Source organism: Cheilinus undulatus, linkage group 16 (assembly GCF_018320785.1).
Source record: "Cheilinus undulatus linkage group 16, ASM1832078v1, whole genome shotgun sequence".
Lineage (NCBI taxonomy): Eukaryota > Metazoa > Chordata > Actinopteri > Labriformes > Labridae > Cheilinus > Cheilinus undulatus.
The window spans coordinates 9,755,203-9,782,893 of record NC_054880.1 but is presented as its reverse complement, the minus strand read 5'-3'; the positions used below and the strand labels follow the sequence as shown (position 1 = coordinate 9,782,893).

At 38.9% G+C, this 27,691-nt stretch overlaps 2 protein-coding genes across 9 annotated transcripts in view; one reads left to right on the top strand and one right to left on the bottom strand.

Annotated features, from left to right (window-relative positions):
• The window catches only part of LOC121524122 (involucrin-like), an 85,313-nt gene extending 81,643 nt beyond the window's left edge, over positions 1-3,670 (top strand). For 6 of the 7 annotated variants that reach the window (XM_041809340.1, XM_041809339.1, XM_041809344.1 and 3 more), the window contains 3 exons: positions 17-151; positions 1,039-1,176; positions 2,597-3,670. In XM_041809340.1, the coding sequence (XP_041665274.1) occupies positions 17-151; positions 1,039-1,176; positions 2,597-2,827 (504 nt within the window). In that variant the 3' untranslated portion in view covers positions 2,828-3,670. The remainder of the gene's footprint in view (positions 1-16; positions 152-1,038; positions 1,177-2,596) is intronic. The other variant, XM_041809341.1, reaches the window with a different exon arrangement.
• Positions 3,671-8,592: 4,922 nt separating this feature from the next.
• LOC121524121 (chloride channel protein 1-like) overlaps positions 8,593-27,691 on the bottom strand; it is a 72,690-nt gene continuing 53,591 nt past the window's right edge. For both annotated transcript variants that reach the window (XM_041809336.1, XM_041809337.1), the window contains 10 exons: positions 25,267-25,480; positions 24,869-25,002; positions 24,563-24,654; positions 23,696-23,788; positions 23,336-23,423; positions 19,880-19,962; positions 18,266-18,310; positions 16,018-16,122; positions 13,134-13,220; positions 8,593-12,204 (listed from right to left, as the gene is read on the bottom strand). In XM_041809336.1, the coding sequence (XP_041665270.1) occupies positions 11,704-12,204; positions 13,134-13,220; positions 16,018-16,122; positions 18,266-18,310; positions 19,880-19,962; positions 23,336-23,423; positions 23,696-23,788; positions 24,563-24,654; positions 24,869-25,002; positions 25,267-25,480 (1,442 nt within the window). In that variant the 3' untranslated portion in view covers positions 8,593-11,703. The remainder of the gene's footprint in view (positions 12,205-13,133; positions 13,221-16,017; positions 16,123-18,265; positions 18,311-19,879; positions 19,963-23,335; positions 23,424-23,695; positions 23,789-24,562; positions 24,655-24,868; positions 25,003-25,266; positions 25,481-27,691) is intronic.

The following is a 27,691-nucleotide window of genomic DNA, read 5'->3' as shown; positions in this document are numbered from 1 at the left end:
CTGTTTCTTATCACAGTCTATGGAGCACAGGCCACACAGCGCCTCCCATTCCCTTCAAGCCACTCCCAACAGCACCATTCACAGTCTAGGTCCTCCCACCCACCCTCGGCTAGCTGACCTGTGGGGAGCTGCACAGGTCGAGGCACACCATGTAGGCACTCGCCTGCTGAATCCAAATGGTCAGATTACAGACTTTGCGGACTGGATTTAACAGATTCTGACAGAGCAGCTTTGAAAACTTTCAAGGGCAGAGAGCTGCAGGAGTGTCTCTAAAGTCACCAGCAAACAGCACAAAGTTACACTTAGTGTTAAAGAATGATGAAGACAACTGTATACACTGCAATGTCAGCATGACAATAATGTACATATGATGCACTTTTAACTCTTGCTATTATAGAAAGCTAAGGTTTATCTTTTTGGTCTTATTTCTCAGGCGCGTGTCTTCAAAGGTGAAAAAAGTTGAATGTCATAGTTAATACTCTGCAAAGAAAAAGTCTTTGTGGTCATTTTCCATGCTTGCTTTCATCCTGGCTAATCTGTTTTTTGTTTTCTGGATCTGGCTTTGTTTATACCAGCAGGCACATTTAGCACACATCTGTAGTGCAGTGAATGATGGGAGAAACTGCCAGGGGAGTCGGCAAGGTAGGAGACAGGCTGGAAATCTGCATGGAGCACTGCCAAAAGTCTGCATGACAGCCCAAAGTGGACCTGATGAATTTTGACAGCGGTCATCCTTAAAAACCACCCAGTCCTCAGGGTAGCATGCTAAAAAGTCCGCAAGTTTGCAACTCTAGGCGTTTGGATTCAGCATCTGTATCTGTTGTGCTCGTCTAAGTATCTGTTTTTTTCTCTCTGATGTCCTGCACAGGCAAACCAAGCAGTAGGGGGTGGGGGAGCTCATGTTCTGCCTTATCTCCTATTTCTGTTTTCTTTGTCTTTGCCTTGTTTCTCTTTCTATGAATGCATTTAAACTGAACAGTCACTTTCTCTACATCATGAAGGACAAGAAATTAAATAAGCAAACTTCACTGGTTTCAGGTGGACATCGTCCAGCAGCTGAGTGGACAGATGGCTGAAATGGTCGGAGGAGTGGTAGAGACAGTCGGCGAAGAGCCGGAGCCCGAGTCTGTAGGGATCCTAGAGCAGCATGAAGAGGAAGAGGAGGAGCTGACAAAGGTGAGTCACCTCTGTGACCTCTTTTCTCCAGAGTTTGAAGAGGATGCTCTTCTTTTGAGTAAAGACTTATTTTTAACAGGAAGAATCCTCAAGCAGAAATACTTTGAGGTTGGTTTTATTATTTCTAAGAATTTAAGATAATGATGTCCTGCACGAACTAACGCTGAGGATCATTAACTGCTGAATATTGTAATAAATAATACAATTACATTTCAGTATATAAGCTCTCCTTTTAATATCTATTTTTTCATCTAAAATGGCTGCAGCTTTTACACAGAGGCCACTTAGATACCAGAATAAGAGATGATACATAATGTTATTACCACGAGTGAGTGCAGCTGCCACTGTTACACACTGCATGTGATGAAATTTACCCCATTCACTGTGTATTGCAAGCGACCACTTCATGGCTCACAATGTGCTGGAATACGTAACAACACAGACTAGACAGGCAAGGTTTGGCACCACTTTTCAACTTCTTGTCCCCCTTGTTAGGTCTTAAACAAGCATTTAAAGAAAACAGGGAGTATACCTTTAAGTAAATCAAGCTTGTGGAGTGCTGGTTTGACTGGAAACACTCCTCAGTAAGGACAAGTGACAGGTGGAGAAAAGCAGAGCAACTCAGGAGCTATGAGTCTGTCTCCCTAGCACAGGCTGAGAGCTCAACGACCATATTATAGATAGTAGATGTGCCAGTTCCAAACTGTGAAAACAGATGGTACTAAAAGGTCAACACAGCTGCACAGAAACTGCTGTGAACTTTGCTGAACAAAAGGAAAAACGTCACGCAGGAGGACTGTTTGAACCACAGAAGGAAGATTTGAAAAAAGTGATACTCCAGCAAACAGTGAATCCCTGGTGTTTGCCTACATTGGTAGTTCTCAAATGGTGTGGTGAAGAACACTGGTTTGCCTTCAGCTAAGTCTAAGTATGCTGTGGAAATTTGTACATCTCCACCTACTTTAAACAACTGAAGAAACTGTATTTTGTCTTAAACAGACTATCTTGCTTGGATGTTAGTATGGTGTGCCTTGGGTAGTTAGAAAATCACTAGCCTATAGCAGCATAGCAAGATGTTGTGATGCAAGCTTAAGCCAGCTTTACTGAAAGTTACAAGTCTGTTATTTAAAGTAGTGAAGGTGTCTACCACCAGGATTAAAAAGCTGTTGGTAAATTTACAAGGGAGGTGCATGAAAAAGTATCAGCTGGTTTAGGTAACCAGACACACCTGAGTGCCTTAAAACAATTTCATCATTCATGCAATTGAATTGAAGCCAAAAGATTAAAAATGGTCAAAAAAAGAATATGCAAGGAGAGAATGCTAGTACTTATCCTATAAAAAATGAACTCCAAAGCTTTTATTACCTGTTATACAACATGCAGCAGTAATAATTGTCTTTAAATTGTTTTTGTTTTACAGGTAGAAGAGGTTACATTAACCTTGGAGCCAGAGCCATGCTCTTTGACCCCATCACCTCTGAGGGAGGACGCCCCCTCCACCAGAGGTTCAAGTCCAGGACTGCCAGCACAGAGCACAGAATCTGCGGCAGAGAGAATACCGTTCGAAGTCACGCCCTGTGTTGTCCAGTTGCTGGAGGAGAAAGAGGAGGAGGCAGAGGAGGGCCCTGTTGTTTTTGTTGCAACCAACTAAATTACATAGGACCAGAAAAAAACTGGCAAAACAGCAAATAAATACTTCAATAATCAATCAAGCTATTCTATCCCCACCCCGACACCCTCCCAACTATTTACCCACTTGGAGTCGGAGGAAATATGAGAAGACTTTTTCAGACGTTGGATGTAATGTACACAAACTAAACGCTAAGAAGAAATGAGGCCTATAACGTATGTGATGATGAACACATAACATTTAAGGCAAACAAGAGATTCAAACTGAGTGACTGCTGAACTCAACTGTGTGTAGATGGATTCACAAAAAGTCTGGACCACGCGGACCAAAGAACCAGGAGTTACATTCTGTAAAGACATGGATGTGTGGAGACTAAAGAGAAAACAGATAGGGCCTATTTAAATATTCAGTGCAATACAACAAACTTGGACTCAATAAGAACTGGGGTTAGTATTTGCAAATAATTCTAAGAGGTTTGTTCATGTTGCAGAAGCACTGAAGATAGAATTTTGTTCCATCTAAGCGATCCTGCAGGACCTGGATACAAAGAAGAGGTTTGATTTACAGGTTGGTGCGTTTGTCTTTGTCTGAGCCACATGAGGTGTTCCTATAAAGATACAGCAGACAGATATGAGGCTGCCAAACCTACTTGGAGTCATTTGCAAACACATAAATGGACACAACCAAAAGAAAGTGCATGCTTTTTAACAGTGACCTAGCCCTTACAGTATAACACGGTATACAAAGTAATAATATATCAAATTGCTTTTTATAAAAACTAAAAATCCATAAACTGATGTGTTCTAGTATGAATGTAAGGCTGTATGTATGTATGTATGAATGTAGCTTTGTTTGTGTGTTAAATATATCTATTCTGGGAAAATGATCTCTGGGCTGTTTTGTTTCACTGAAGTGCACAAACATGAACATGGACGCACAAAAAAGACGTGAGATGTGGTGCTAGCATGCAGTTTGGGAACTTTGCCTTGTTAAAGTTGGGGTATTATACCTTTTTTCAAGGCCTTACACCATCTCTCTACTACCCACGTAGTAGCTTTACATGGTTTACAGCTCAAAAAACTCCTTGTTTCTCAAACTGGCGTCCTGAAAAACCCTTATGTTAACCTCAGTCTGAAACGCTTCGTTTTCGCTGCTGTCTCTTTAACACCCCCCCCCACGGACCTGCTTTCCTCTGACTAGCCGATTTTCCGGAGGCTGGACTCAATTTTTTGTGCCCGCCCCCTCCAATGTGGCTAATGTTGTTATGCTAGTAGTTGAAAACTTTGAATGAACCGGTCCGACTGAGTAAAATATGGCGAATTTTGAAATACGTCCTGACATGTTAGACCCGAAGTCTGATCCTGATACTTTGGAGAGAGAGGGGGAAGAAAACCAGCAGCAGCGAAGGATAGAGCAGGACGTATCTGTTTGGTAAGTGCTTAATTACTGTGTTACTAAATGGCTAAAAGACCTTGTGGGGGCGGTCTGTTCTGCTTTGCCGGCAGTACGGACGAACCACGAACCAGTCAGATCTTATTGTGATGACCTCATCAGTTTGGTCCATCGAAATCTCGTTTCGGGAAGATCTTGGAGAGATTTCCAACGAACCGTTTTCATCAGTTTGCACGCTTATTCCAAGATTACTGCCACATACGTTTATCTTGCGGTTTGAAAATTTGCATACGTGGAGTATGGACACCCAACATTGTGACTTATGTTTTAAAAATCAGAAAAGTATAATACCCCTCTTTAAGGTGCACACCAAAATAACAATCAGACTTTTACAAAGTCATTACACAGTCGCCCAGTCTAGAAGTAAAAAATCAGTCCCCTCAGCTCCAGCTCTTGGCCTGTTGTTAGGCTGACCAAAAATAAGACTCATACAGCATTCCTAATATGATGATTGCCTTTTACACATTTCTAAAGTTCCCTTTAGTAATCGAATGGTTGATGTCACTAAGACTTTCTCCATATTCATATCTAGTCTGTGGTTGCGTATGTAAATGCATGAAATCAAACCTTACAGTAATGGCTAAAGAGTGTCAGGAGGCTAGTATCCATCACCAGCAAACTGACTGGTGAATGAGCCTGTGGTCCACTGATAAAGACCCTACATTAGCTGGATATGAGTGAATTTAGTTTGCATGTTGATTTTTTTCTTGATAAAATCTCAATCTCTTAATGGTAAGTGCTGTTTTTTACATTTCTGGGATACCAGGTGTGAGATATTCAACCACACGCTTAAAACTGCTGCTTATCACCACAGTGTGTAGAGAGAAAAAAGCAGAGAGCTATAAGGCATCAAGCTAAGCACATAAATCCATGTTAGAGGTATGAATGCAGAGGCATTTGGCTGGGCTAATTTAGCTTCACTGTCTTGTTTTGCTGAGCCAGAAGTGACCAGCGTTTTTAGGTGGTATTAGCAGGAAGAAATGTCCCTGCTCACAGAGGCACATAGTGATCACCAAGTCAGTGTGTCTAACACAGGTTGTTGTTATGGAGTCAATAATCAAGAGGCAGAAGATAGAGAAAGGGGAAAAAGACAGTGTTGCTTCACCTAGGCTGATAAAAAAGCAGATATCAGGTCCGGTAAGACTGCTTAGTATCTGCTTTTTGCTGTAGTCATGAAGAATGTAATGGTGCCTAAGAGGCACATGAGGCTCCAATTAGAGAGAAGGCTCCATGGCGTTTTGGTGACACAGGCCAAAACATCTTTTAACATCATTCGTAGTTCCCACAGGGAAACTGATTGCTGACTTTTCCTGTTAAATGAAAGGTCCCTGGGAAGTGCACTCATGTTTCTAAAGAAGTCCTTACATTCAAACTGCCAAATGTCTGTGCCTAAAGCACAAAAGCTTTCTCATCCAAATTATTAAATGAAAGAATGAGTTTCAGTTACAGAAATTCAAAGAACGGGTTTAACCTAGAAGTCCTGCTGCTGTGTGAAGGTCGGTGTTTTCTACAAGTGTTTTCCTTGTAGTCATCAATTCTACAAAAAACACTTCCAAGTGATAACCACATCAGCCTCATTCATTAAACTAGGCCTCGTTACCCTCCTCATTGTCTGGAAACAAGTAAGTGCTCTTGCTCGTTTGAGTGCTTTTATCTTTTTGAGTTGTTTCAGAGGCTTTCTGTCTGTGTCTCTGTTGTGCCAAGTCAGAGTGAGGTGTTTTGCTTATGGTATTTCAAAAGTACATTTGAATAAATGATAGTAGTGCTGCATTATAGATGAAATCCTTAAAAGCTTCTTGCTTTAGTGACTTTGTATGAATGGTTAAGAACTGTTGTGTATGTGTGAGTTCAAAGACGATATCTAGAGGAGGGAAAAACATGAAGGTTGCATAAGCAAGGGTTTTTTGAGGAAAACTCAAGGTATGGCAATGTGACGGGATGTTAAAGACCTCCTGTGGTATCAACCGCTGTTTTACATAACTGCAGTTACCTACAACTTTTGTGTCTCTGCAAGAGCTGCAGGAGTAAAAAAGAGCAGTGATTCTGCTTTAATCATATCCAGTTTGGTTCATATCTAAGACCATTATAAGTAATTTGTTTGAACTTGGCACTTTTTGTAAATGCACTGAATTATATTTAGAGAAAGACAAAAATAAGGAATGAAGTTCTGACAAAAAACAAAATCAGATGTCAGATTTAAATCTGTATTGTTAAGTAGTTCATGAGTCAAGAGTCTGTTTTCAGTGATAAACTGATCATATGAACAAGGCTAAAAGTACATGAGAGGATCTACTTACAATATCTTAAAAAAATAAACATAAATACCTGCATCTAGAAATATGCAGCAGTTCCACTGTCCCATATATGCAGCTTCAGATACATTTAGGAAGTAATAACTCATTGATCCTTGTAATAACTCAGCACTCAATAAAAGCTTCACTTATGGCTTTAGCATATGTCTTTTCAAGGTTTCACCTTCAACTGCTGAAGAGGACGACCCACTCCCCACACTCCAGTGATCATGACTCATGATGGCTCTGACAGCTGTGACAATCATCTGTCCTCTAGTTGCTTATGTCAAAGCAGACCAGCCACACTTAGATCTGCAGATCAAGATTTTAAAATCAGAAAATCCTTAATAGTTATAACGAGGTGAAATGGCAGTCAGTGCATTGGAAAACACCATCATCACCAAGGACAAAGAAAGCACGATAAAGCCAGTCCAAATTCAAGGCCATGTTGACTGTTTTCTTTGACATTAAGGGTATCATTTTGGAGGAGTGTGTTCCAGGAGGGTCAGTGGTGAATCAACACTATGACAAACAGGTTCAAGAAACACAAAGAGATAGGTCTAAAGAAAGAGACCTCAGCTGTGGAAAAATGGTTTCATTTGTCATCAAGACAACGCTCCAGCTCACACTTCACCCTCAGCGAAGCAGTTTCTGGCCCAAAAACAAATCACAGTGCTTGATCACCCTCCCTATTCACCTGATCTAGCACCTAGTGAGTTCTAGTGATTTTTTTCAGATCAAATCTGAGCTAAATGGAACAAATTTTGAGACTGTGTCAGTAGAACGACAGATAAGACCTACTGCACTGCTTTGATCAGTGAAAAACCTGAATGTGGTGTGTTCTGGTCTGTGGGGGTGTTGATGTAGAAGGGGAGCATATTAAAAGAGAAAGACACTGAAAAATGTTCATGTTCAATCAAATTATATCACAGGATTAGTCTTGTATTTAATAGCCATACTTTGTTGATGCATGTAAGCATATGGGCAGTGATGGGTATTTTGCTAATTGGTGCATATCTAAATTTATTTTCACCAACAAAGGGACTATAAATGAGACTTTAGATGTAGACAGACTAAGGCACAATCTTCGTTTAAGCCATAAAAGAAGAGGATTTGCTTCACCACTACTGATTTTGGCTTCTGTTCTCAGTGAACATCCAGCACAGCTTTTTAAAGCAGAATCTCCTAATCATGACTTAATACTTATTAATAATGGCTGACAGGTTGGTTTCTGTAGAACTCATCAAATGTTAAGACATTCCTGATGAAACTGTTTCAACTGAAATTGTTTTCCAGGTTACTTAACTCGTAGAAAGCTGAAGGGATTTAAAGAAAAAAGATTTCCTAATCACCATTTCTTGGTACTTGCATTTTTAAATTCAATAATCTTCTCAGGAGCTGATGATCACTGCTGGTAATGGAAAAGATGTCTTCTACAGTGAGATAGCCATCACTTTTCAAATCCCACTGCAGCGTCACAGTGATGTACAGGCTAGCAAAAATGCATGCCTTTGAAAATGTCATCATGGAAAGAAGCACCAGTTCTTATAAAATAACAAGATAAAAAGCAGTTTAGTTAGAAGAGACAGAAAATAGGAGATTCCTGTCATCCCATCCAAATGCCAAGCTTAATAGAGAATCTGTTATTGGCTAAAATATTTATTTTAGCTGGATGTTTGCTAAATGTATACACTGATTAAAAACTATCTGATCGTTCAAGGTATTTAGTGTGAAATGACGTGTCTTTAAACACAATCTCATAAAATGACACAGTGAAATATGTGGTGATTTTAAGCTTTCTGTCATGGTAGAAAGTACTTCACTTTAACTCATCATTTGAGTTCAAAAGCTAAACAATGTTTTAGCCATACCTTAACTGAGTTCACCTTTGTTCCAGCTAACAGAAAAATGAATCTGTCTGCATAATGTGCTGACTTTTCCCACATCTTGGTTGCCCTGTGTAAATAAAGGTTTCATTTAAACACCTGAAGGCAAACAATTAAACCATTTCACTTATGAAATCTTTATTTTGCTACATTTTCACAGTTTTATACATTTTGAGACACATTTAAGTCTACTAAAAGATAAAAAATAAACACATGAACCACAACCACTGACAGACAAAGGCATTTAGACCACTTTAGAGGTCCGCTTAGAAGCAGACATATACATTTGAATACACACTGACAGAAGAAAAAAGCTTTTTTGTGACATCTGTAGGATTAAAGACTTTAAGGAAACACCTGAGGAACTGAAGCCAGGAGATAAAGACAGTTAAAAAGCAGAGATGGAGTGATTAATGAAGAGAGGTGCACCACAAAGAGAGAGGTTCAACAAGTCTTTCAGGCAAACATTAATGTTGTCACTGAGCAGCTCTAAAGATTTAATCTTTTTTAACCTCAGCCCTTTATTAAAAGAGGCTGCTTCGACACATTCTAAGAGATTAAATATGCACATGTTCAATAAAGAAAAAAAAACTTATTAAGAGAGAAGAGGGTGATCTGGGGAGCAGTGATTTTGTGACAATTCTCACATTAGAGAATAAAATTCTCTAATGTGAGATTTGCTCCTATATTAAAGGACATTCAAGTTCAAGTGTCACATAAAGTGCTGAGCTCCACAAGAAATAAAAGCCAACTCAGAACCCTTTACACCGCCTTTAGTCTGTTTGTAAATACATTTGTCAGATCTCCAGCTGTTCATTAACCTTACTGTTCTTTCTTCAGTATAAATAGAAACATTTAGCTTTTAATTTGCTCACTTTATTCAAATATTATCTATATTTTCATGTTTTTCCATCAGTTTTAAATAAGAATCACAATTTGTTTATTTCAGTCTCATATAAGCTTCATATCTGGATATATTCCCATTGTGACATTTCTATGTTGGTTTCACTAATGAGGTAATTTATTTAGATAATTAATGAATTAGCTGCCAAATCTCCCGCTGTCAGTATACATCATCATACTCATTTCACATATAGATGTCATAGGGTAAAATGCAGGCTGTCAGTCACTGTCATCACTGTCAGCCATTACTTGGTAATTAGCACAATTTCTGGAGCATGATGGTTTGTTTAAACTATTTTATTATTTAACTTTGTTAAGTCTCCTTTTTGAGAAAACTGTAAAAAAAAAAAAAAAAAAAAAATCAGTGGTGGGTGTATTCGGCTATCGTCAGCCGCCTTTAGCTGCACCATCTATCAACTTTAGCGTGATGAGATGAGCTCTGAGGCTGCATCCACAAGGTCAGCACACAGTTTGGAGGTCGTTTTGAGGCTTTGGCCAATCTTCCACAGCGGACTGAGCAGCTCCATTAGTCTACTGTTATCCAGACAGCCTGTTGCCAGTAAAAAAAAAAAAAATCAATAGCCCCTGCTCTTGTCTGATAGAAACCCTCTTTTAAAGACAAATTAATGATGAGGTAATGAAGAAACACTGTGCAGGGGTTCACTGAGTGCACCAGGTACACCATAACAATCAATACAACAATCCAATACTGATTTCAGGTATTTTCACTTGACACTAATGGTACTGGGTCAATAAAATTTGAAAGATATTTATCTTAATACCACATCTATTTAACAGGGGTGTTATTTTTCTCTGAGGAGTCTCACATTGATGTATTTTTCAGGGGTTACTTTACAAGTTTTATCACTCATAGTTGCCTAAAGGCTGTTTTAAATGAAAATAAAAATACACCAGCAGTAAGGTTGTTTGTTTGAATAAATATTTAAAAGCAGCAGCAGCAGCAGCTTCTGTTTGTACTCCACCACAGTGAGTTGAACTTTTCAAAGCATGTGTGTGAATAACAATCAGAAAGTGAGGCAAGACTTGTATCAAAAATCTCATACATTTCTCTTAAAGCAAGAATACGTAGGAATTCAATCCGGAGTTTGTGGCGCCCACCAAAGGCCTTTAGTGCAGCTGCAAGAAGGCTGAGCTAATAACGAAAATTTTTATTATGTTGCAATATGGGCTGCTGCACTTGTCCAATCGCAGAAGGCGCAATATGTCTTTAAACTAAAATGTGTGTCATAATACCAGTTTTATACATTTTTGCAGCAGAGATGTCATCATGCCAACATTCTAATGTTGTTTTATATTTGAATAGTTTGCAAAGACTCTTACTTTCCTTGTTTTCATATGTTTTTAAGCAGAATGAGAACGACACAAAAAAATGACCTTTCCCTTTGATACAAAAATTCACATTGGATTTTCAATATGAGTCACAATAATCTCAATTAGATATTTTTGTCAAATTGTTCAGCCCAAAGCTGCACTACTGTATAACACATACACTGCTGTTACCTCCATAACAACTAACAATTTACAGCAGGGGTCATCAACTACATTTGTTCAAGGGCCAGTTTCTTCTTAAAAAGGCCCTTTAGGGGCTAAACTTTCAAATACACTAAATAATTTTTTAAATGGTCTTATTAAAATATTTTTGTTAATTATTTTTTATTTTCTGAATATTTCTATGGCTATCATGTTGTCTATCACTTGGCTTGATGCCAATATGCTATGTAGTGATAAGTGAAAAGCCCAAGCAGGAAGACTGCACTCCCAAAACACCTGAAGCCGAAAGTTTCTACAGAAAACTGCAGGGTTTTTTTTTTAAATCAAGTATGAAATGATAAATACATATTTAATGTGCATTAGATTTGCTAATGATGGCTGACAGGTGGATTCCTGAAAAATGGCTGCAACATAAAGTAACTCTGATTAGATTGTTTCAATCTATTGCATGCAAACTTGAGACAAGACTAGGGGTAGATGACTTTCTCCACCAATTTAGCAACAGGTATGTACAGTCTATCATTGGATTTTAAGCTGTAGACTGATAGAGCTATTGTTAAAACTACTTTCTTGAGGTGAAAAGTTACATATCATTGCTTTAAAGAGAAAAAGGATGAGGTGGGCAAGGCAGGGAAAATTTTAAGTCAAACCAACTAAAGTAAAGTCAGGGAAATTCCTTGCTTCGAGCAAACAAGGTTTTAAACTTATTTTTTCCTTTTTTTTCTATTTTTTCCTATGAGCTGATAAAAAGAGGTAAATGGGCAACAATTTAAGAAAAGAAGAAAAAAAACACTCAAACCATTATAAAAGTTTTCCATTATATAAAAAAATATAACCATCACTCGTGTCTAAACTAAACCATTGGCTCATCATCACTGTCTTCATCCCTCTCGAGAAGTCCCTGTAGGGTTGTCAGGGTAGAGAGTGGGATGGAGGGAGAAGGAGGAGGAGAAGGAGGAGGAGTGGAGGAAGAAGGGACAGGGGGAGGAGTGGAGGAGGGAGGGAGGGTGAGGTTGCTGTTATAGCTGCAGCTCATGCTGGTCGAGCTGAAGGCCCCGGGGCCGCTACTACTGCTGCTGCCACTGCTGCTCTCCTCCCCCTCCCTCTTCACACCCTCGATCCACACCTCCGTTTCTCTCCCTGTCTGATGATGTTGATGGTGGTGGTGAGGTGGAGAGGGGGGTGAAGACTGGGGAGCAGTAGAAGATGGGATGGAGGTTGGAGGGGAAGGAGCAGTCGGAGAAGAAGGTGGGGCTTTAGAGACTGAGTTGTGGTTGCTGATTTCACGTAAACTTGCAAGAGGGGGACGGAGCCGGACACCAGAGCGTGTGGAGCCCTCTATGGCTTTCTGGAGCTGAAAGGTGGAGGGAAAGGTGGAGGGGACAAAATGGAGGAGAAAAGACAGAGGCAGAAAGGGAAATTTTAAAAGGATAGATGTGTTACAAGACAAGATGAGCAAATAGAAAGAAAATCAAGAGAATAAGGCACAAAAACAGCAAGAAGCAAAAAAATAATAAGACGATGGGATGACAAAAAGTAAATTAGGTTTGGGAGGGAGGAGTGAAACGGGGGGACGGAGACATAAATGAGTAAAGACAGAGGGAATGAAGTAAATCAAAGAAAGGCTGAAACATTCAGGGAGATTATTGATTATGCTAACAAAGTGCTCATCCATAATTCAAAGTGTCTTTATGGGACACTAAGCAAAACAGTTTTTATTCCGTCTCAAAGTCAAACGAACAAGAGAAGACTTCTGAAAGTTGAGTGTATTAAAAAGGAAGAAAGCTCTTTCTGACTCAGATCAATGAATTTAATTAAATTTATTGCTTTGGCATCATTTTAGGCGACCTTCAGGGACAGAATTTGAGTTCAGAAAAACAAAACAAAAAGCGCTGGCTTAGACTAGAGCTGACAAATTTACCCAGTTTACTTTAAATTATAATTTTGGCTGATCACAGAAACAGGGCATTAAAGATGAAATGATTGATGTGTTGGATGCCATGTTTGAGCTGGTTCAGTCCATAGGTTTGTCGTTTCTAGTGAATGTTTCAGAGTTAGTTTTTATATTAAGAAAACTTTTGTCAATGTCAGAATCTTCTTTAAACTGCATAAGAGGGTTTCAAGAACACATTTCTTCCTAGAAACAGCTGAAGAACAATGCCCAACGTTAGTCATGAGTGAATATTTTTGATAAATCAATCAGTTAATTATCAATCAAAAATAAGCACAATTGTATTTCTGCATGGTCAACAGCCCTGGCTTAGTGAGAAATAAAGTTCTTACCTCTTTCAGTGCTACTACGCCCACCAGTTTGCCGATACTGGTCACATAGGCATGACTGAGCCCCAGTAGTGAGAATAAAGTGTGAGTCTGTGGAGTGAAAAAGGTCATGCGTCACATTATGACAAACCTCTCCTTCTCAGACCAGAACAGCCTTTTACATCCCCCTATGAATCCAGACAATTTACAGGCTCTGTACTCCTCCGTCAGCTCCGTCTAGACACAATGTCACAGAGACAGAGAGATGAAAGCCCACTGGCTCAAGGCTCCAAATGAACCTCAGAAAGAAAAAGTCACTGGACGTGTTTTCTGCACAAATTATTCTGTTCATATCCCCGCTAAGGTCACACTTTGGATTAGTTCTTTGTATGCATCAGCACACCCCCATGTCAAAGCCTCCTTTTGCACATGAATAAGCAGAATATTCTAAAAATTACCATGAGAATGAAACTACACTGATGACAAAGTAAACCATCAGCAATGGTACAAGCTGATTAGTATCCAACAAATATGGGAAAATCCTGGATCACCTTCAGATTTGTCAGAATAAAGTATGCAAACATTGTTCCTCTAGTTTTGCATACCTCTTTCACTTACATACTTACATAAAAATGAAGGTTAATCTATTAAATAAAGTCTCTACATCCAGACTCAACAAAACACCTACTCTAAATAATAACAGTTTTATGCCTTCTTCCATTAAGTCTGATGACACAGTGAGAATAAATCCAATTTTGACTGTTTTAATGTGCTATTATCCTCCCCTCACCCTCTCAAGGTAATCCACGTCTTCGGTGAATGAAATGTCACAGAAGTAAACAACTTCAAGAGCAGAGAGTGGGAAATTCAACAAAAGATTTGATGACTGCTCTAGGTGCTCGGCAACTCCATTTGTGTGCTTATTTGTTTGAATAATATTGGAGTCAAAAAGCATAAACTCCCATCCACAGTAAATGTGTGGGTCACAAAAAAAACAAACAAACAAAAAAAAATGGCAGGCCATTTATTTAAGTAATTTCATGCAAATTATGAAGACATGAATCACACATTTGAATGAAAATGGACGACAATTACTATTGCTCAGTTTTGTTCAGTTCATTTGTGTTTGTGAGATATTTTCTTTCTAAATGAAGTAATAATCAAATAATTCTGATGGTAATGAAGTTGTTGGATGAATCATAATTGGCTTAGGCTTCCAGAAAGTTACTGTTGCTGTGTGTGAGCTGAAAATCATTTAAGTGCTTCTTATGCAGCAGGAGACAATTAATAGAAGCTCTACTACACACCTACATATGACTTTTGTTGTTAGTCACTCGTCCATCTCTACAAAATGTGATTTCCACAAACACATGAATAAAAAATGTAAAAATTACTAAGTTCCTACCAACAACTGGTCAAAACAAGGACTAATACAATTAAATATACTGATAAAGGTGAACGTTTAATACACTGACACTTAAATCAGCACCACTCTCAATGACATGTTCTTCATTATGATATAAATAAATACAAATATGAAATGATGCCCATTGCTGTTGTTTTGATATTTTCAAAAATTTGAAAACTGATGAGCTAATACATACAAATTACACATGAGCTCTATCATGGAATTATTTTAACTTTTTGTTAGGGAGTGGGACCATAAAATCTGGCATATAAGATGCACATTGAATACCTATTTTTTTCTTAAAAGTTGCAACCAATGATGATGTGCAGCTATGTCCATCAGCCACTGAGCACTCAACCCGACACCACTGAAAACATGCCTTCATAAATGGTGAACTGCAAGGAGCCATTTTACCATGCATAATGGGCTGGGACACATGGTGGCAAAGACCAGACTGGGGGTGTCACTTTTTAACAGCTTTTCTCCCTTACTGGGTCAAAATCCTTCGTTTAAAGAAAATATTCATACTGTTGACCAATAAACCTTGTGGAGTGCTGATTTATTGTAAAAGCTGCTCACTTAAATAGAGAAAGTGATTAGTGGAGTCAGGCAGAGTTACTCTTAAGCTGTAGGTCCATTAAACAAAACAACATTATGCTGAGAGCTACACTACTATCACTGTAGATAGCAGCATCATAAACAGAAGGTACTTAAAGAGCCACAGCTGCATACAAGAGCATATTGTGGACTTTGCTGAACACAAGGGAAAAATCTTCAGAAGACGACAGTTTAAACTAGAGATGCACTGTGAATACTGGGGCAGATGCCAAAGGTAAGAATTAGGCCAATGACAACAATGATATTGATACCCCAGATGGCAGCAAAACATTTGATTGGACACAACAGATAAACATTAATAACTGTTCATACCACATAATTTGGCCAATGGCCAATGTTTGTACACAGGGCCGATATCAGCAAATACCAATGTTATACCTCTGCATCCTGAGTTTAAACCCTTCTGAGGAATATTTTCTTAAAGCAGGGTTAGTTTATTTCACTGTTGAACAGTTGGATGTGGAAATGCCATTACAATCAACTATTGGCAAAAAAAGCCAGAAGAAAGAATTTTACCTAGCACACGTTTGAATTAAATATGGCTTTCTAAATGTTAAAAAACAACAACAAAAAAAAACACTTATATTATCTGATAAGGGTCAGCTTTTTGACAAAGCAAAAAAAGGATGCATGTATATTTACAGGCAAGTAAGCATGCTAAGGTACTCTTATATTTTGGTTTTTCATTAAAGAAAACCAGTATAATCTTCACCTTTACAATATCAAAACTCCCACAATATGTTTAAACATACCTATATTCAAATTCTCTCTGTCAAACATCTTGTTCTCACAGAAACCAAACATTAGTAAAACAGCTATCTAACTGTGACTTCAACATCTGCTGACCTCTGTGGCACTCTTTATCTTTGTTTCCACACCAACCTTGTGTAATGATGTTCTCTCCACTAGCTGGAAAGGGGAAGGGTCGACTCGTATCTCATCGATTTCCATCGGCTTGTCCATCTCCGCCTCTTCCCACGCTTTGATCTGAAGCAGCCAAAAAGAAACAAGGTCACAGAGATGCACGGGCTGGCATTAATTCAGAGAGGCTTTCATGAAATCCTCCCCTCTAACTGCTAAGGGAAGGCTCAGCATTGGTTTTAATTATTGGTTACATATTTTCATCATAGCTTTTGTCTTAAAGACTGTAAAATGTGATCAGATTCAAACAATTAAATGTGTTTTCTGGATACAGGAAGGTCTTATACATCACTGAGCAGAGCAGAGTTTTGCAGCTGTGAAAAACCTTGAAACCTCGCACTTCGTCCTTGTGTGTCAGCGGTTCCCCTCTGAGATTTAGGATGTCTGACATCTTTTAGCCTCTCTATAGATTTTACCTACGGGGCAGCAGGCTAGTAGGATTTACACAGGGGGGTCTTATGGGACCTTTTGGTAAAGTGCCAGGAAGAGTAAGAGAGAGCAGCAGACAGAAAAGCACTGAAGGGTACAATATTGTTTGGGTACTCTCAACACAAAGATGTCACATTTAACATTCTGCTGGTGTTCACACTGCAGTTACAAAGTGCTCCAACTCTGAATCTTTGTGAATGTCACACAAATCCCCAACACCTGTGACCTACTTGTGACATGGATTTGAATGGTAATAACAAGGTCTGTCAGCATCGACCTCACAATAACTAAACCATAACGCGCTCAGGGCTGAAGCTATCAAATTTGACATGCATCATGAACATATTCAAAGTAAGAGCAAAGATGTAAATCTGGGGCAAAAAACAAACAATGAAAGAGTATCTGAACAATCCGGAAACTATAACTCAAAGGTTTTGATAACAGAGCAAAAATAACCCTTTTATAAGTTTTTGGTTTATTGTCCTGCTAACATATCTGATAAAATGTGAATTTAAGTTTCAAATATAATGAGCTGATCTTAGATTTTTTTCTCCCCCCTAAAGATATGAAAGTAATTATATAACCATCAATTCAGGACTAAATATCTCTGGCCAGAGGAACGACAATTTGCGACTTTCATTTACAGTGGACACAACATAACTCACTTCTAATAAGGGATACATGTAGACTTGTCGCAATACTAAAATTGTGAATTTCAGTGCTAAAGTAGTTAAGCTCTATCACTGTTTTATAAGATAGTAAAACAATCTCCCAACATGTGGGAAAGGAAACACAGGCTGGACTTGGGGTGCACCTCAACCTCTAGGCCAGCTGGGATCCCAAATATTATTCTTAAGCTGTATAAAGTGAAACTGACTGCTCACTGGCCAGGGCTGTAGTCATGAGCCTGCTATAACTACAGTTAATACCCTGCTCTGCCCTGTTTTACTGCCTGGATGTAAAGAAGCACAGTTAATGGATAGAATCTTGTAGGAGCAGCATGTTTGGCAATTTTTTGATCCAGAAAATAAAGTTAAAAAAATGTATGGGCTGAGTCAGGTCAGACTTTCAAATTAACAGCAGCAATGCATATCTACATTCTGTTCAGGAATGTGGATGTCAACCTGCAAGGGGGACATACAGCTTGCTGTGCTAGCAACTGGAAAACCAAAACACGATTAACAGCAATTTTCAATGAAGTGAGCTCAATTTAGAATGTATTTTGAGTGTTTGCTAAATTTAAGCCAAAACAGATGATCTAAATCTAAATTTGTGTAAATCAACTTTGAAATAAGCTGCCTAGTGCCATCATTACTTTACACAGATGCTCAGGCACTCAGAAGGCTCTAAGGAGAACCAACACTTGATAACAATTTCACACAAAACTTTACAAACCATTACTAAAGTCTTGCCTCACTAACATGTCATCAAACTGGGCATTGGTCTGTCTGAAGTAGCTGGAAGATGCAGACGAGTTTCCTCAGACACAGTTTGTGAAAATGAATTCGAATGAACCCAGATGTGTACACTTAGTTTACACTATGAGCCCAGATTGTTAGGTGTTTTGTTTTGAAACATCCTGTGTCAAATATTTGAAGGTTTCTAGGATTGGGTTTCACATGCCCAACTAAATATAAACATACCATAGTCAAGAGAGGCAGTAAGGAAATTAGGCTAGTTTTTGAAAACACGTTGAGATCAGACTTTTTTTTGTCACAAGTGACATTTTCAAATCACTGTGGGCAGACATTGATGTTACAGTATGAAAACCATGCCATACCTCTTCTGGTGTCATTGTGTCAGACAGAGGAGGAGGACAGGGCTCCTGCAGACACAAAAGCAAGAGACAAAAGAGAGATGAGACAGGCTTGTGAGTGATTTTCAAAAAGCATCCTCTGTCACTTCTGTTCCTCTGGGGTGGATGAGCTGGATGTCATCTCTTAGTCCAGAAAGCCTCATCTTGATCTGACAGGAGATGGGCTGAAGAAATAGTAAGTCAAAGCACTGATGTGTTTTTGTGTAAGCTGGTCTGCATACACAAACTTCAGGTATGTCACCTGGCATTTACAGGAACACATTTTTACAAACCCTATTGTTTTAATTTCACATTTACAAAATAGTAATAACAAGGGCTGTAAAATGACTCACTTTCAAAATTGAGATTAAAAACAGAATGGTGTTGCATTTATTACATTGTCTTTTCACATTTAAAATCAGATTATTTAGACATGCACCCAGAACTTCTTGTTGCTTCTTTCCTGTTAACTGACCCTGACCCTAAAACAGAGGCACAATCTTACCAAATGGGTACGGTACGAATACACTTACCTTTACACTCCCAGTGTGTACACACTTTTATTCTTTTTGTTTCTCAATGCAGCCAAAGCAATATTACCAACATAGAAATGCAATAATTAGCAAGATGCTGACACTATAACACCAGCCAGACAATTTTCTAAAGGTCAGCGTCTGGTTACCTGCCATACAGGAGACAAATACCTGATTCACAGCCAGAGTTCAGCCATAGTTTGTACTGACTGTTGCTAGTGGCAATTTCCTACTGTGAATCTATTTGATATTCAGGACAGCAGAATTGTAACTCGCTGCTGTAAAAACAATCCCCATGCAGGAGTAGGATTGAATCCAAAAACATAATAGAGAATCAGACGGGTAATTCTCGAGCCACAGCAGTGGGCACAACAAAAATCAAATTCTAATCTTGCAAGCTTACAAGCATATGCTTATTTCAAATGTGGTTTTCATTCAAAAGATGACATGTATTGCTTTCCCTGCCAGGCTGAATAATAACTCTACCTCCAGTATCTGGCTCACCCATTTCCATATGAGAGAAGGTTAAAATAAAAAGAAGAAGAAGCTCGACTTTGGGGAGTTGGTTTGAGGATGAGGAAGCATTTGTGTATTCTTCTGCCTCTGTCAATCAGATAACTGTGTATCTTCCTGAATAGAAAGCAGAGCCCTTAATGAAAAATTCACCCTGCAAAAATGATGGATAAATATTTATAACCCAGTGGTGTCAGCATGAGAATGTTTTGGGATAGCTTTGCCAAATAGACACAGGTTATTTGCATTTCAATGATTCACAACAAAAGATAGAACAGTTTGCCAACACCTGTCAGAGACTGTCACACATATTGCTCATATCAAACTGATTTAGGATCAAAGTTAAAGACAAAATTAAGTCCATAACAACAATGATAATTACAACTACTTTAAACTTTGGTTTTATATTTTTATCATCTGAATGAACAACCAATCAGAGAAAGGCTTAAAACACAGACATGAAAATACAAGATAATATTACTGACACACAAACACAACAGGGTAAACAGAGTGTCTTAGAATGGACAGACAGGCCATAAAAGTTCACACAAACCTGAGACTGTCCTTCAGCCCGTCTGCTCTTAGAGGTGAAGAGATTCCTGAGTGTTTTCCTCACAGACTGTAGAGGAGCTTTGTCTGCAGACAAAGAGGTGAAGAGGTTCAGTCAGTGAAGGTCAGTAAACCAAACAAATACAGCAATGAAAACAGACTTAAAAGTTCTGACGGGAAAAGCTGAGTAGAAAGTGGAGGTTCTGAGAAACTACGACACCATCAGAATCTTCTTTCTCTTGTTGCCTGGATACCATTTCACTGAGAGATTGTCTGTTGTGTGCGACAGGCTACTGAGAAGTTTATATCCCACAATAGATACACAGCCCATCTGCTTGCTGGCAGTGAACATGCTGCTAAATCTACCCTCTCTACTGTAAGGGTTATAAATGTATTAATTCTTAAAGGTTGGCATATGTTGTTGGCAGAGGAAACAAACATGTTTAAGTCTAAGTGGCTCAAACAGTGGGAAAGGCTGACTAATTAATGGAGAACATAATTATAACTTCTATCTACCAGATTTTGTGATATGATGGGCACATAAGAAGCCATAAGGTACACTGACATTACAGTTATCACTTTTTATCAGTTTATCCAGCTTTTTCTTGGGTTCTCCTCTGTAAACATGATTACAGGTTGAACTTCCACTGATATAGTGGACTTAGAGAAATGCATTACTTCAAGAGGCTAACCAGCAACAGTGGTTGGAATACACCCTCAATTTAGCAAATACTTCTTAATTTCTTTAAATCAAGCATCCAAATAAATGTTATTAAAGTGTCGAGTTATAAGTTATGTTTTTTCTAATGTCCTAGTTCTGGTTCCTGTTGCTGTTTCTGTGTACTAATGATGTACTAATGACTAGATAAGGTTAAATATGTGTCTTTAACAGCTGTGGTGTTTTAAACACTGTTCACGGTGTGAATTCCTTAAGGATGCAATTCTTCACAAATTAAATTCCAGGTAAAGTGATACAAAAAAATTTTATATTAGGTTTGTTGCACTATGTTATGAACATGGGGCCAAATTTCAGTCATGAAAATAATCAAAAAGTTTATAAAATTAAGCTTCAAAATCATGAAAATTAGGCATTAAATGCTGCTCTAGGATAGTTTGGGCATGTCGGTTGAATGAGCAGAGCCAGGAGAAATTCAATCCTCTCAAATAAAAAAAATGCTTCTGATCAGAGCGCAGCTGCCTGGCTCTGTGTCAGAGCAGAGATGCAGAAGTCTGGGATTGAATTTACTGTTTTCTGGTACGAATCTCTTTGTTATGATACTTTGAATGACTTGTAGTCCACCGTGGCTGATAGACATGGGAAATTCCCCTCCCAATGAACAAAAACAGCATGTTACTGGCTGCTAACTTCAATAAATAATAATAATAATATGTTTAATTATATAGCACCTTTTAAGAACATTAAAGTCACAAAGTGCTTTACAAAGACATAAAAGACAGTAACAAAATAAAGACAGTAACATCAGCTAACAACAGACTTTACTGAGATGAACTGCTCAGTGGTTTTATATTGTTGTAGTGTTGGGGGGCGGGGGTAATTTACCACCAATACTGGTGATGTCATGGGCTCTTATATTTGCCCTGCTCAAGTAAAACCAAGCCAGGAAAGAGGTGAAAGACTTTCTAATGGTTGAAATCCAAAATTCAGTCACACATAGAACTCAGTTTTCACATGTTTACAGTAACCTTATTCCAGCCTTTCTAGTGTGTTAAGACACAGAGTTTTGATTTCACTTTACTGGGACTCCAATGCAATATCAGACCTACTGACCTGAAGAGATGACCACCAGAATTGTTATTTTCATATTAATTCTTTATAAGCACACAAAAGATGGGGTTGTTCTCTGGTGACTACTGTTCTAAAAGAAATAGCTAACTTTGTTAGGGGAAGTAGTAAGAGGTACTATGTAGAAGTTAGCAAGCAATGTTTTATAGTCACTTAAAAGTTCTCATCAAAACAAACAACAACAAAAAAATTGTTTTATTCTATACTTTGAATATTCTAAAATATCTTTTTCCAGTACCATAGTTATTGCTCTGTTCATCCTGTTTGTTTCTTTGTGAAGTTTTCAAAAGGACTAATTTCAGAATAGCAGTTCTCAAGGTGTGAGGGAAGATGGGGTGTGAGAAATCAAAAACCAGAAAATAAGTGATCTGCCTGGCTAAGTGAAGCAATGAGTCAGGCAAAATGGATAGCTTGAGTTACCATGAAGGGAGTTACTACTGTTGTATGCCGAAAAAAGAGGAAATACAACCATGACTATTTAAAGTTTTGATTTTCATAGATGACCGTTAATGATACTCAATGATGTAATTTACAAAGAGGTGCTCACCAATTGCAGCACGAGGCCGTGTAAACTGCATAAACAGGCCATAAAATCTATGATCGGAGACGGACACTTTTCAGGCTGGTTTTCTTTCAGTTTCAAATATCAAAAGATATGTTAAATAAGAGGCAGATGTTTTGAAAATAGATGAAGATAAAAATGTAAAAAATCCTATAAAAAAGTTCAAAGGTAAAACAAAAAAGTTTGTAAATGAAGTATTTTAAAATGTGTGTTTTTGAGACCTTTTTTTTTTAAAGGAGTGGGAGTGTAACAAACATGTTCCTTCAGTGGAGGCTAACTCTCACACACTTTGAAAACCCAAATCAACATCACACATAGAGCATTGCATTCACAGGAAAAAGCATATTCTATGGTTAAAAACAAGGGCTTTTTGGCAGGAAAGTGCAGTACTGAAATATTAAAAATACTGTTATCATTTTAAACAGATTTCAGACTTGAAAATCAGGATGCACTTTGCTGCAGAACTTGACCACAGAGTCCACCAGCTCCTCTCTTAAAGTATTCATCCAACCAGGAGCCGTAATCTACTCAGCAAATAATCACTATGAATAAGGAGCCATGACAAAATCACTGAAAGAAAATCAAACCATCCCCTTAACCCAATTGAGATCCTAGTGAGCTTCCTCAACCATCTGGGCTCTGACTCGATGCTGAGTCATATCAGTCGACATATTTTTCTGAGGAAAACCAGGGGAGACAGAGGAAGGAATAAATCCTATTACATCACCCTTGTGAGCAAAACTTGTCTCAGAATATCTATAGTACTGTGACAAGCCCCATAAGGCTTTCTTTGCTGCATGTCACACAGCTCCAGCAGTGTAAGTGAGATAAAGAAAGGCAACCATCTGTCCTTTGTTTTATTATTTCACTTGGTGTTAGGGTGCCATTTAAAACATTCAAACATTCCCTGACCTCCAGAGGTTGGTGCACTATCATATCTTAATTGTGAATGAGTAACTACATTATTAACCAAACCAGAAGCATCTGATGCAGAGATATGTTTGACTGTGATACCGCCTGCTGAATTGTAAAAATTATGATTTGGCAAAAAAAAAAAAAAAAAAAAAAAAAAAAAAGCTGAAATCTAAGCTCACCAGGAACAGGAGCTGTGTGGTTTGAGGAAGGCTCTGGAGGTTTGGGAGGAGGGAGGGGGCCGTTTCTTTCCTCCTGCACTGGGCTGCCCTGTAGACAACAGTAACATGTTATCTAGAAAACATAATCATTTTGTTGCAGAAACGCTAACAGGTTTGTTTTTGCGTTCCAACATAGGATGAAATTTGATAGGGATTGAATCACAGAGTATTCATTGAAAAAGGAGATTTAGGTTAACAATCTGATGCTGATAGCTAGAGGGCAGCAAAATCACAGAGACAATGATGGTTTAAAATTGAATCCAGGGATGAAGTTTTGAACTTACACGCACATTTAAAGTAAATTTAAATAAGAGTCCCCACCTTTTCCCCTTCATCCTCTTCCTCCTCATCTACAAAGGCAAAGGACTCCCAGCTGTTTTTCTGAGACTGGTTCTGCTCCTGAAGGCTCTGTCCCTGAACCAAAACCCAAACAGATGATTGTTTTTACACTGGTATTTCCTGTAAAAAACACCTTATGTTGAACAAACCTTCCCTTGTTGTAAAACACTTAACACTCAACAAGAATCTTATTTTTCTCCAATTAGTTCAGTGTGCAGCTGTTTGACTTTCCTTGGTGGACTCACATCGAAAGAACTAACTGCACAAAGTTTGTCTTTCATAATGTTTACATTTCTACTCTTAGCAAACCCAGTCTTCAAATACCTGCTTATTTCAGCTTGTACAAACATCATCCTCAGTAATTTACATCAGACCAAATGAGCCAGATTAATTAAATTTGGCAAATTTAATGATCTTGTATGTTTCATGAGAGGAGTTTCCATCCATATATTTAGAATACATCTAAGTATGTGTTATTTAATGCCTGATTTATATAAGATAAACAGAAAAAACAAATTCCTTTATTTATTTATCACCATTAGTCATTGTTAAAATTATGTTATGCAATTTCAAAACCTAAACCAATAACTGCATTTATAACCTGAAGTTTTTAAATAATTGAACATGCAGTATAACTGCCAACCACACATCTTTAAAATTCCTGCAATGAAGAATCTACTGGTATTGACTTAATGAATGGGTTACAAAACACACAATTCTCAAGTAAAGACTGACTGCAGTCCATGCAATAAGGATTTTGTTAAATCAAAGCTGAGTAACTGAAAAAAATCCTATCTTATTTAAAACTCTAATTTTCAACAGACCATCATGTTGTCTGACTGTCCTCACCTGCGTCAGGAGCCTTCTCTGAGGTGACAACCACCAATCACAGAGAGCCAGCAGCTCCACTCTGTCGATGCTGCCCAACAGGATCATAGAGTCTGGAAGCAGAGACATAGACTGACCACAGAGCTCATTTTTATGCTTCTCACTCATGGAGTAGTTTCAACTTGTCTCATTACTACTAAGATTTGGTTCTGAGTGGCTCAGTATATTTAAGGCAGCAATAATTGTGTAGTCTTTTTTTCTCTCTCTTGTATGTTCCATTTCTTTGACCAGTACCGTCTACATTAAATTCCTCATTAATTTTTGTACCTTTTGAGTCGACCAGAGGGATTGATTTAAGTGAGGACGAGTCCAGAAGGAGTTTGACCTCTCTGTACGTGGATTGAGATGATATAAACTTCACCTGTCTCACCATGATGTCTTCTACGAAGATGTTGTACTGACTGTAGGAGAGAGACATTATAGACAATGACAGAATAAAACAACATGCTTCCACTTTCATTTACCCATACTTAAGATGAAAAGTAAATCCAAAAATATGACCTTAAAGACTACCAGTACCAGAGGGTGTGAAAATGCAAAACAAGTACCTAAGAACCCTCTCCTACAAATCCAATTAGTGCTGACCATTTGGCAGCTCCACAGCAGAGGAGGACCTCATTATTTGCCCCACATGGAAACATCTGGCATGTGAAATCAGCACAAACCTCATGTGTCCAAAGCCGAGCTCAGGCAGGTACGGCAGCTTCTTGACCTGGATGATGGAGTCATAGAGAGAGGGCTGCAAGCCCTGTGCCACCATGTTGGCCAGTATTACTGCCACCATCATGGGCAGGATGTGGGAGATCTGGCCTGTCAGCTCGAAGCAAATAACCGCCGTGGACACAGTGTGAGTTACGGCTCCTGTCAAAGCTGCAGCTCCTGTCAGAGACATGGGATGGGATGATGAGGGAAGGGAGGGGGAACATGAGGGAAGGAATGATGGATGTTAAAAAAAGAAAGAGGGAGAGGAGGTTAAATGTGAGGATGGACAGAGGAGTGGAGGGGTAAAGGCTCATTTATGCCCTATGTTAGATACACCTTTAAAGACAGATGAGGCCTTTTGTCCATACGCTACGTCCATTCTGTCAGTATTTCTATGCAATTTCTGGAAGCTTACAGATACAGACCAAACACTGAATTACCAGCTTTGTGAGCAGAGATTGTGCAGGTTGGTTAGTAAGTAAAAACAAGTACAATATATGATGTTAGCTCTTCTGGGCACATGGACAGACAACTACAACAGAGCTACCAGTTGGTGACTAAACAGGAGGTTAATATCAGTTGAATGGTAGAAGCAGAGAAGTGGAAGTCAGTGTGGGTCTGCATCTTTTGGATATGTGTGATTAATTTGGTAGTGACAGTTGTATTGATTGTATTCTTTACAACATGTGGCTCCATTTTCATATGTACAGGGAACATAAATGAGCCTTAAGAGAAAAGGAATTATTTAGATGCAAATATACATGGGATGGCACCAACTAAAAGTAGAGGAAGACAAAAAGTTAAGGAAAGAGGAAGAGATGGTGTAGGTAGGGTCGGAAAAAGATAAAAGATGGACAAAAAGGGAAACAGAGAAGGAAGTCGGATGGGCATTTGGACTGGAAAAGGGTCATGAGAGCACTGAATAACAATAAGAGTGAGAAGATGCTCCTCTCAGCTGAAGAGGGCGGAACTTTCTTCCAAGCGGGAAGGGCCAACTTAACCTAGGGGCAGTGCTAACTCCTCACATGACATCATGAGGGGAAAATCTGAGAACATCTTGTTTCAGCACATATTTTCTGAAACGTAGAGAAAGAGAGATGGGGAGGGAATGGAATTTTAGGATTATATGGGGGATTGTAGACGGAAACAGGGGCACATATTTTTGCTAGAAAAGCCTGGAAAAATAACTTTGCAAAGCAGATGGATGCACCCGTTTCCTTGTTTCTCACTGGCGAATCCATCTCGCAAAGCTCCCGTCTGAACCGTTTAGGCCTGGTTAGAAAGTGACAGGACCAATCAGCGACGAAGGGCAGTACTTTCAGGCAAAGCGGAGTTGTGACGTAAGCAAGCTGCAACAAGAGGCCAGTGCAATTATGGTGGAAGAGCTTAGCGTGGATGCTGCTAAAGCGCCAGTTTTATCAGAACTTGATGACATTTATTCGTTAAAAGTAGAACAAGGTGCAGTGAGTTGTTTTTTTTTCAAAAACGACAAAAGTTGTGTACTGACATGTCTACAGTTGCCGTGGTTCGCGTTATTCCTCGGTAGCTGCGCACGCGCACCTCGGTCCCGGCTACGTCACGTGTTTTGTTGCTCTGATTGGCCCGTAAAGATGTGACAGAACGTTCATCCAATCACACTCCGAGGTTTTTTAAAAGCCTCTGCCCTTTCCCAAATGCTTAGTATTGAAGGTTTTCTAGATGGATGTGTGAAACACATCCATCTGGCGTTGTAGGTTACTGAAAAGTGTATTTTGCATCATATGTGACCTTTAAAGTTCTGTTAAAGGTTTGGAGGAAATAACAGATTAATGAGAGGCTATGTGAACAGGGATAGGAGAAAAAACGAAATAAAAAGGATGAAACAAAGTAGAGAAGGATGGGAAGGAGTAATACAAGGAGGTAAGAAGTGATCAATCAAAGGAGGAAGAGGAGGGATGGGTGTTGTAGGGCCATCAGGGGGGTTACTGTGGGAAAGCCACATTTCTGGGTCATTGGCTGAGGTAAAGAACAACTGAAGGAACCTACAGTGACATTTTACTGTCAGAGCAAAAGGGCCACATGCTTTGATAGAGAGGAGGAGGGAGAAGATGACAAAAGAAAGGAGGGAGATGAGGAAGATTAGGTGGGGAGGACAACTTGACAATGAGTGATGACGACAGGGGGCAGTGAGGTTGATGGGAGAGGAAGAAGAAGCTAGGAGAAGAAGTAGACAGAAGTGACAGCAGGGAAGGTCAATGAGAGGATATCTAGACCACCGGTGAAGAACTGAGCATGCAAGAGGTTGACATATTAGGAGGAGGCAGAGGAGGGGACAGTACGACAGTAAGACTTTGATGATGTGATGATTAAACATTTTTAAAGATATTCTAAAGATTAAAGTGAAATTAT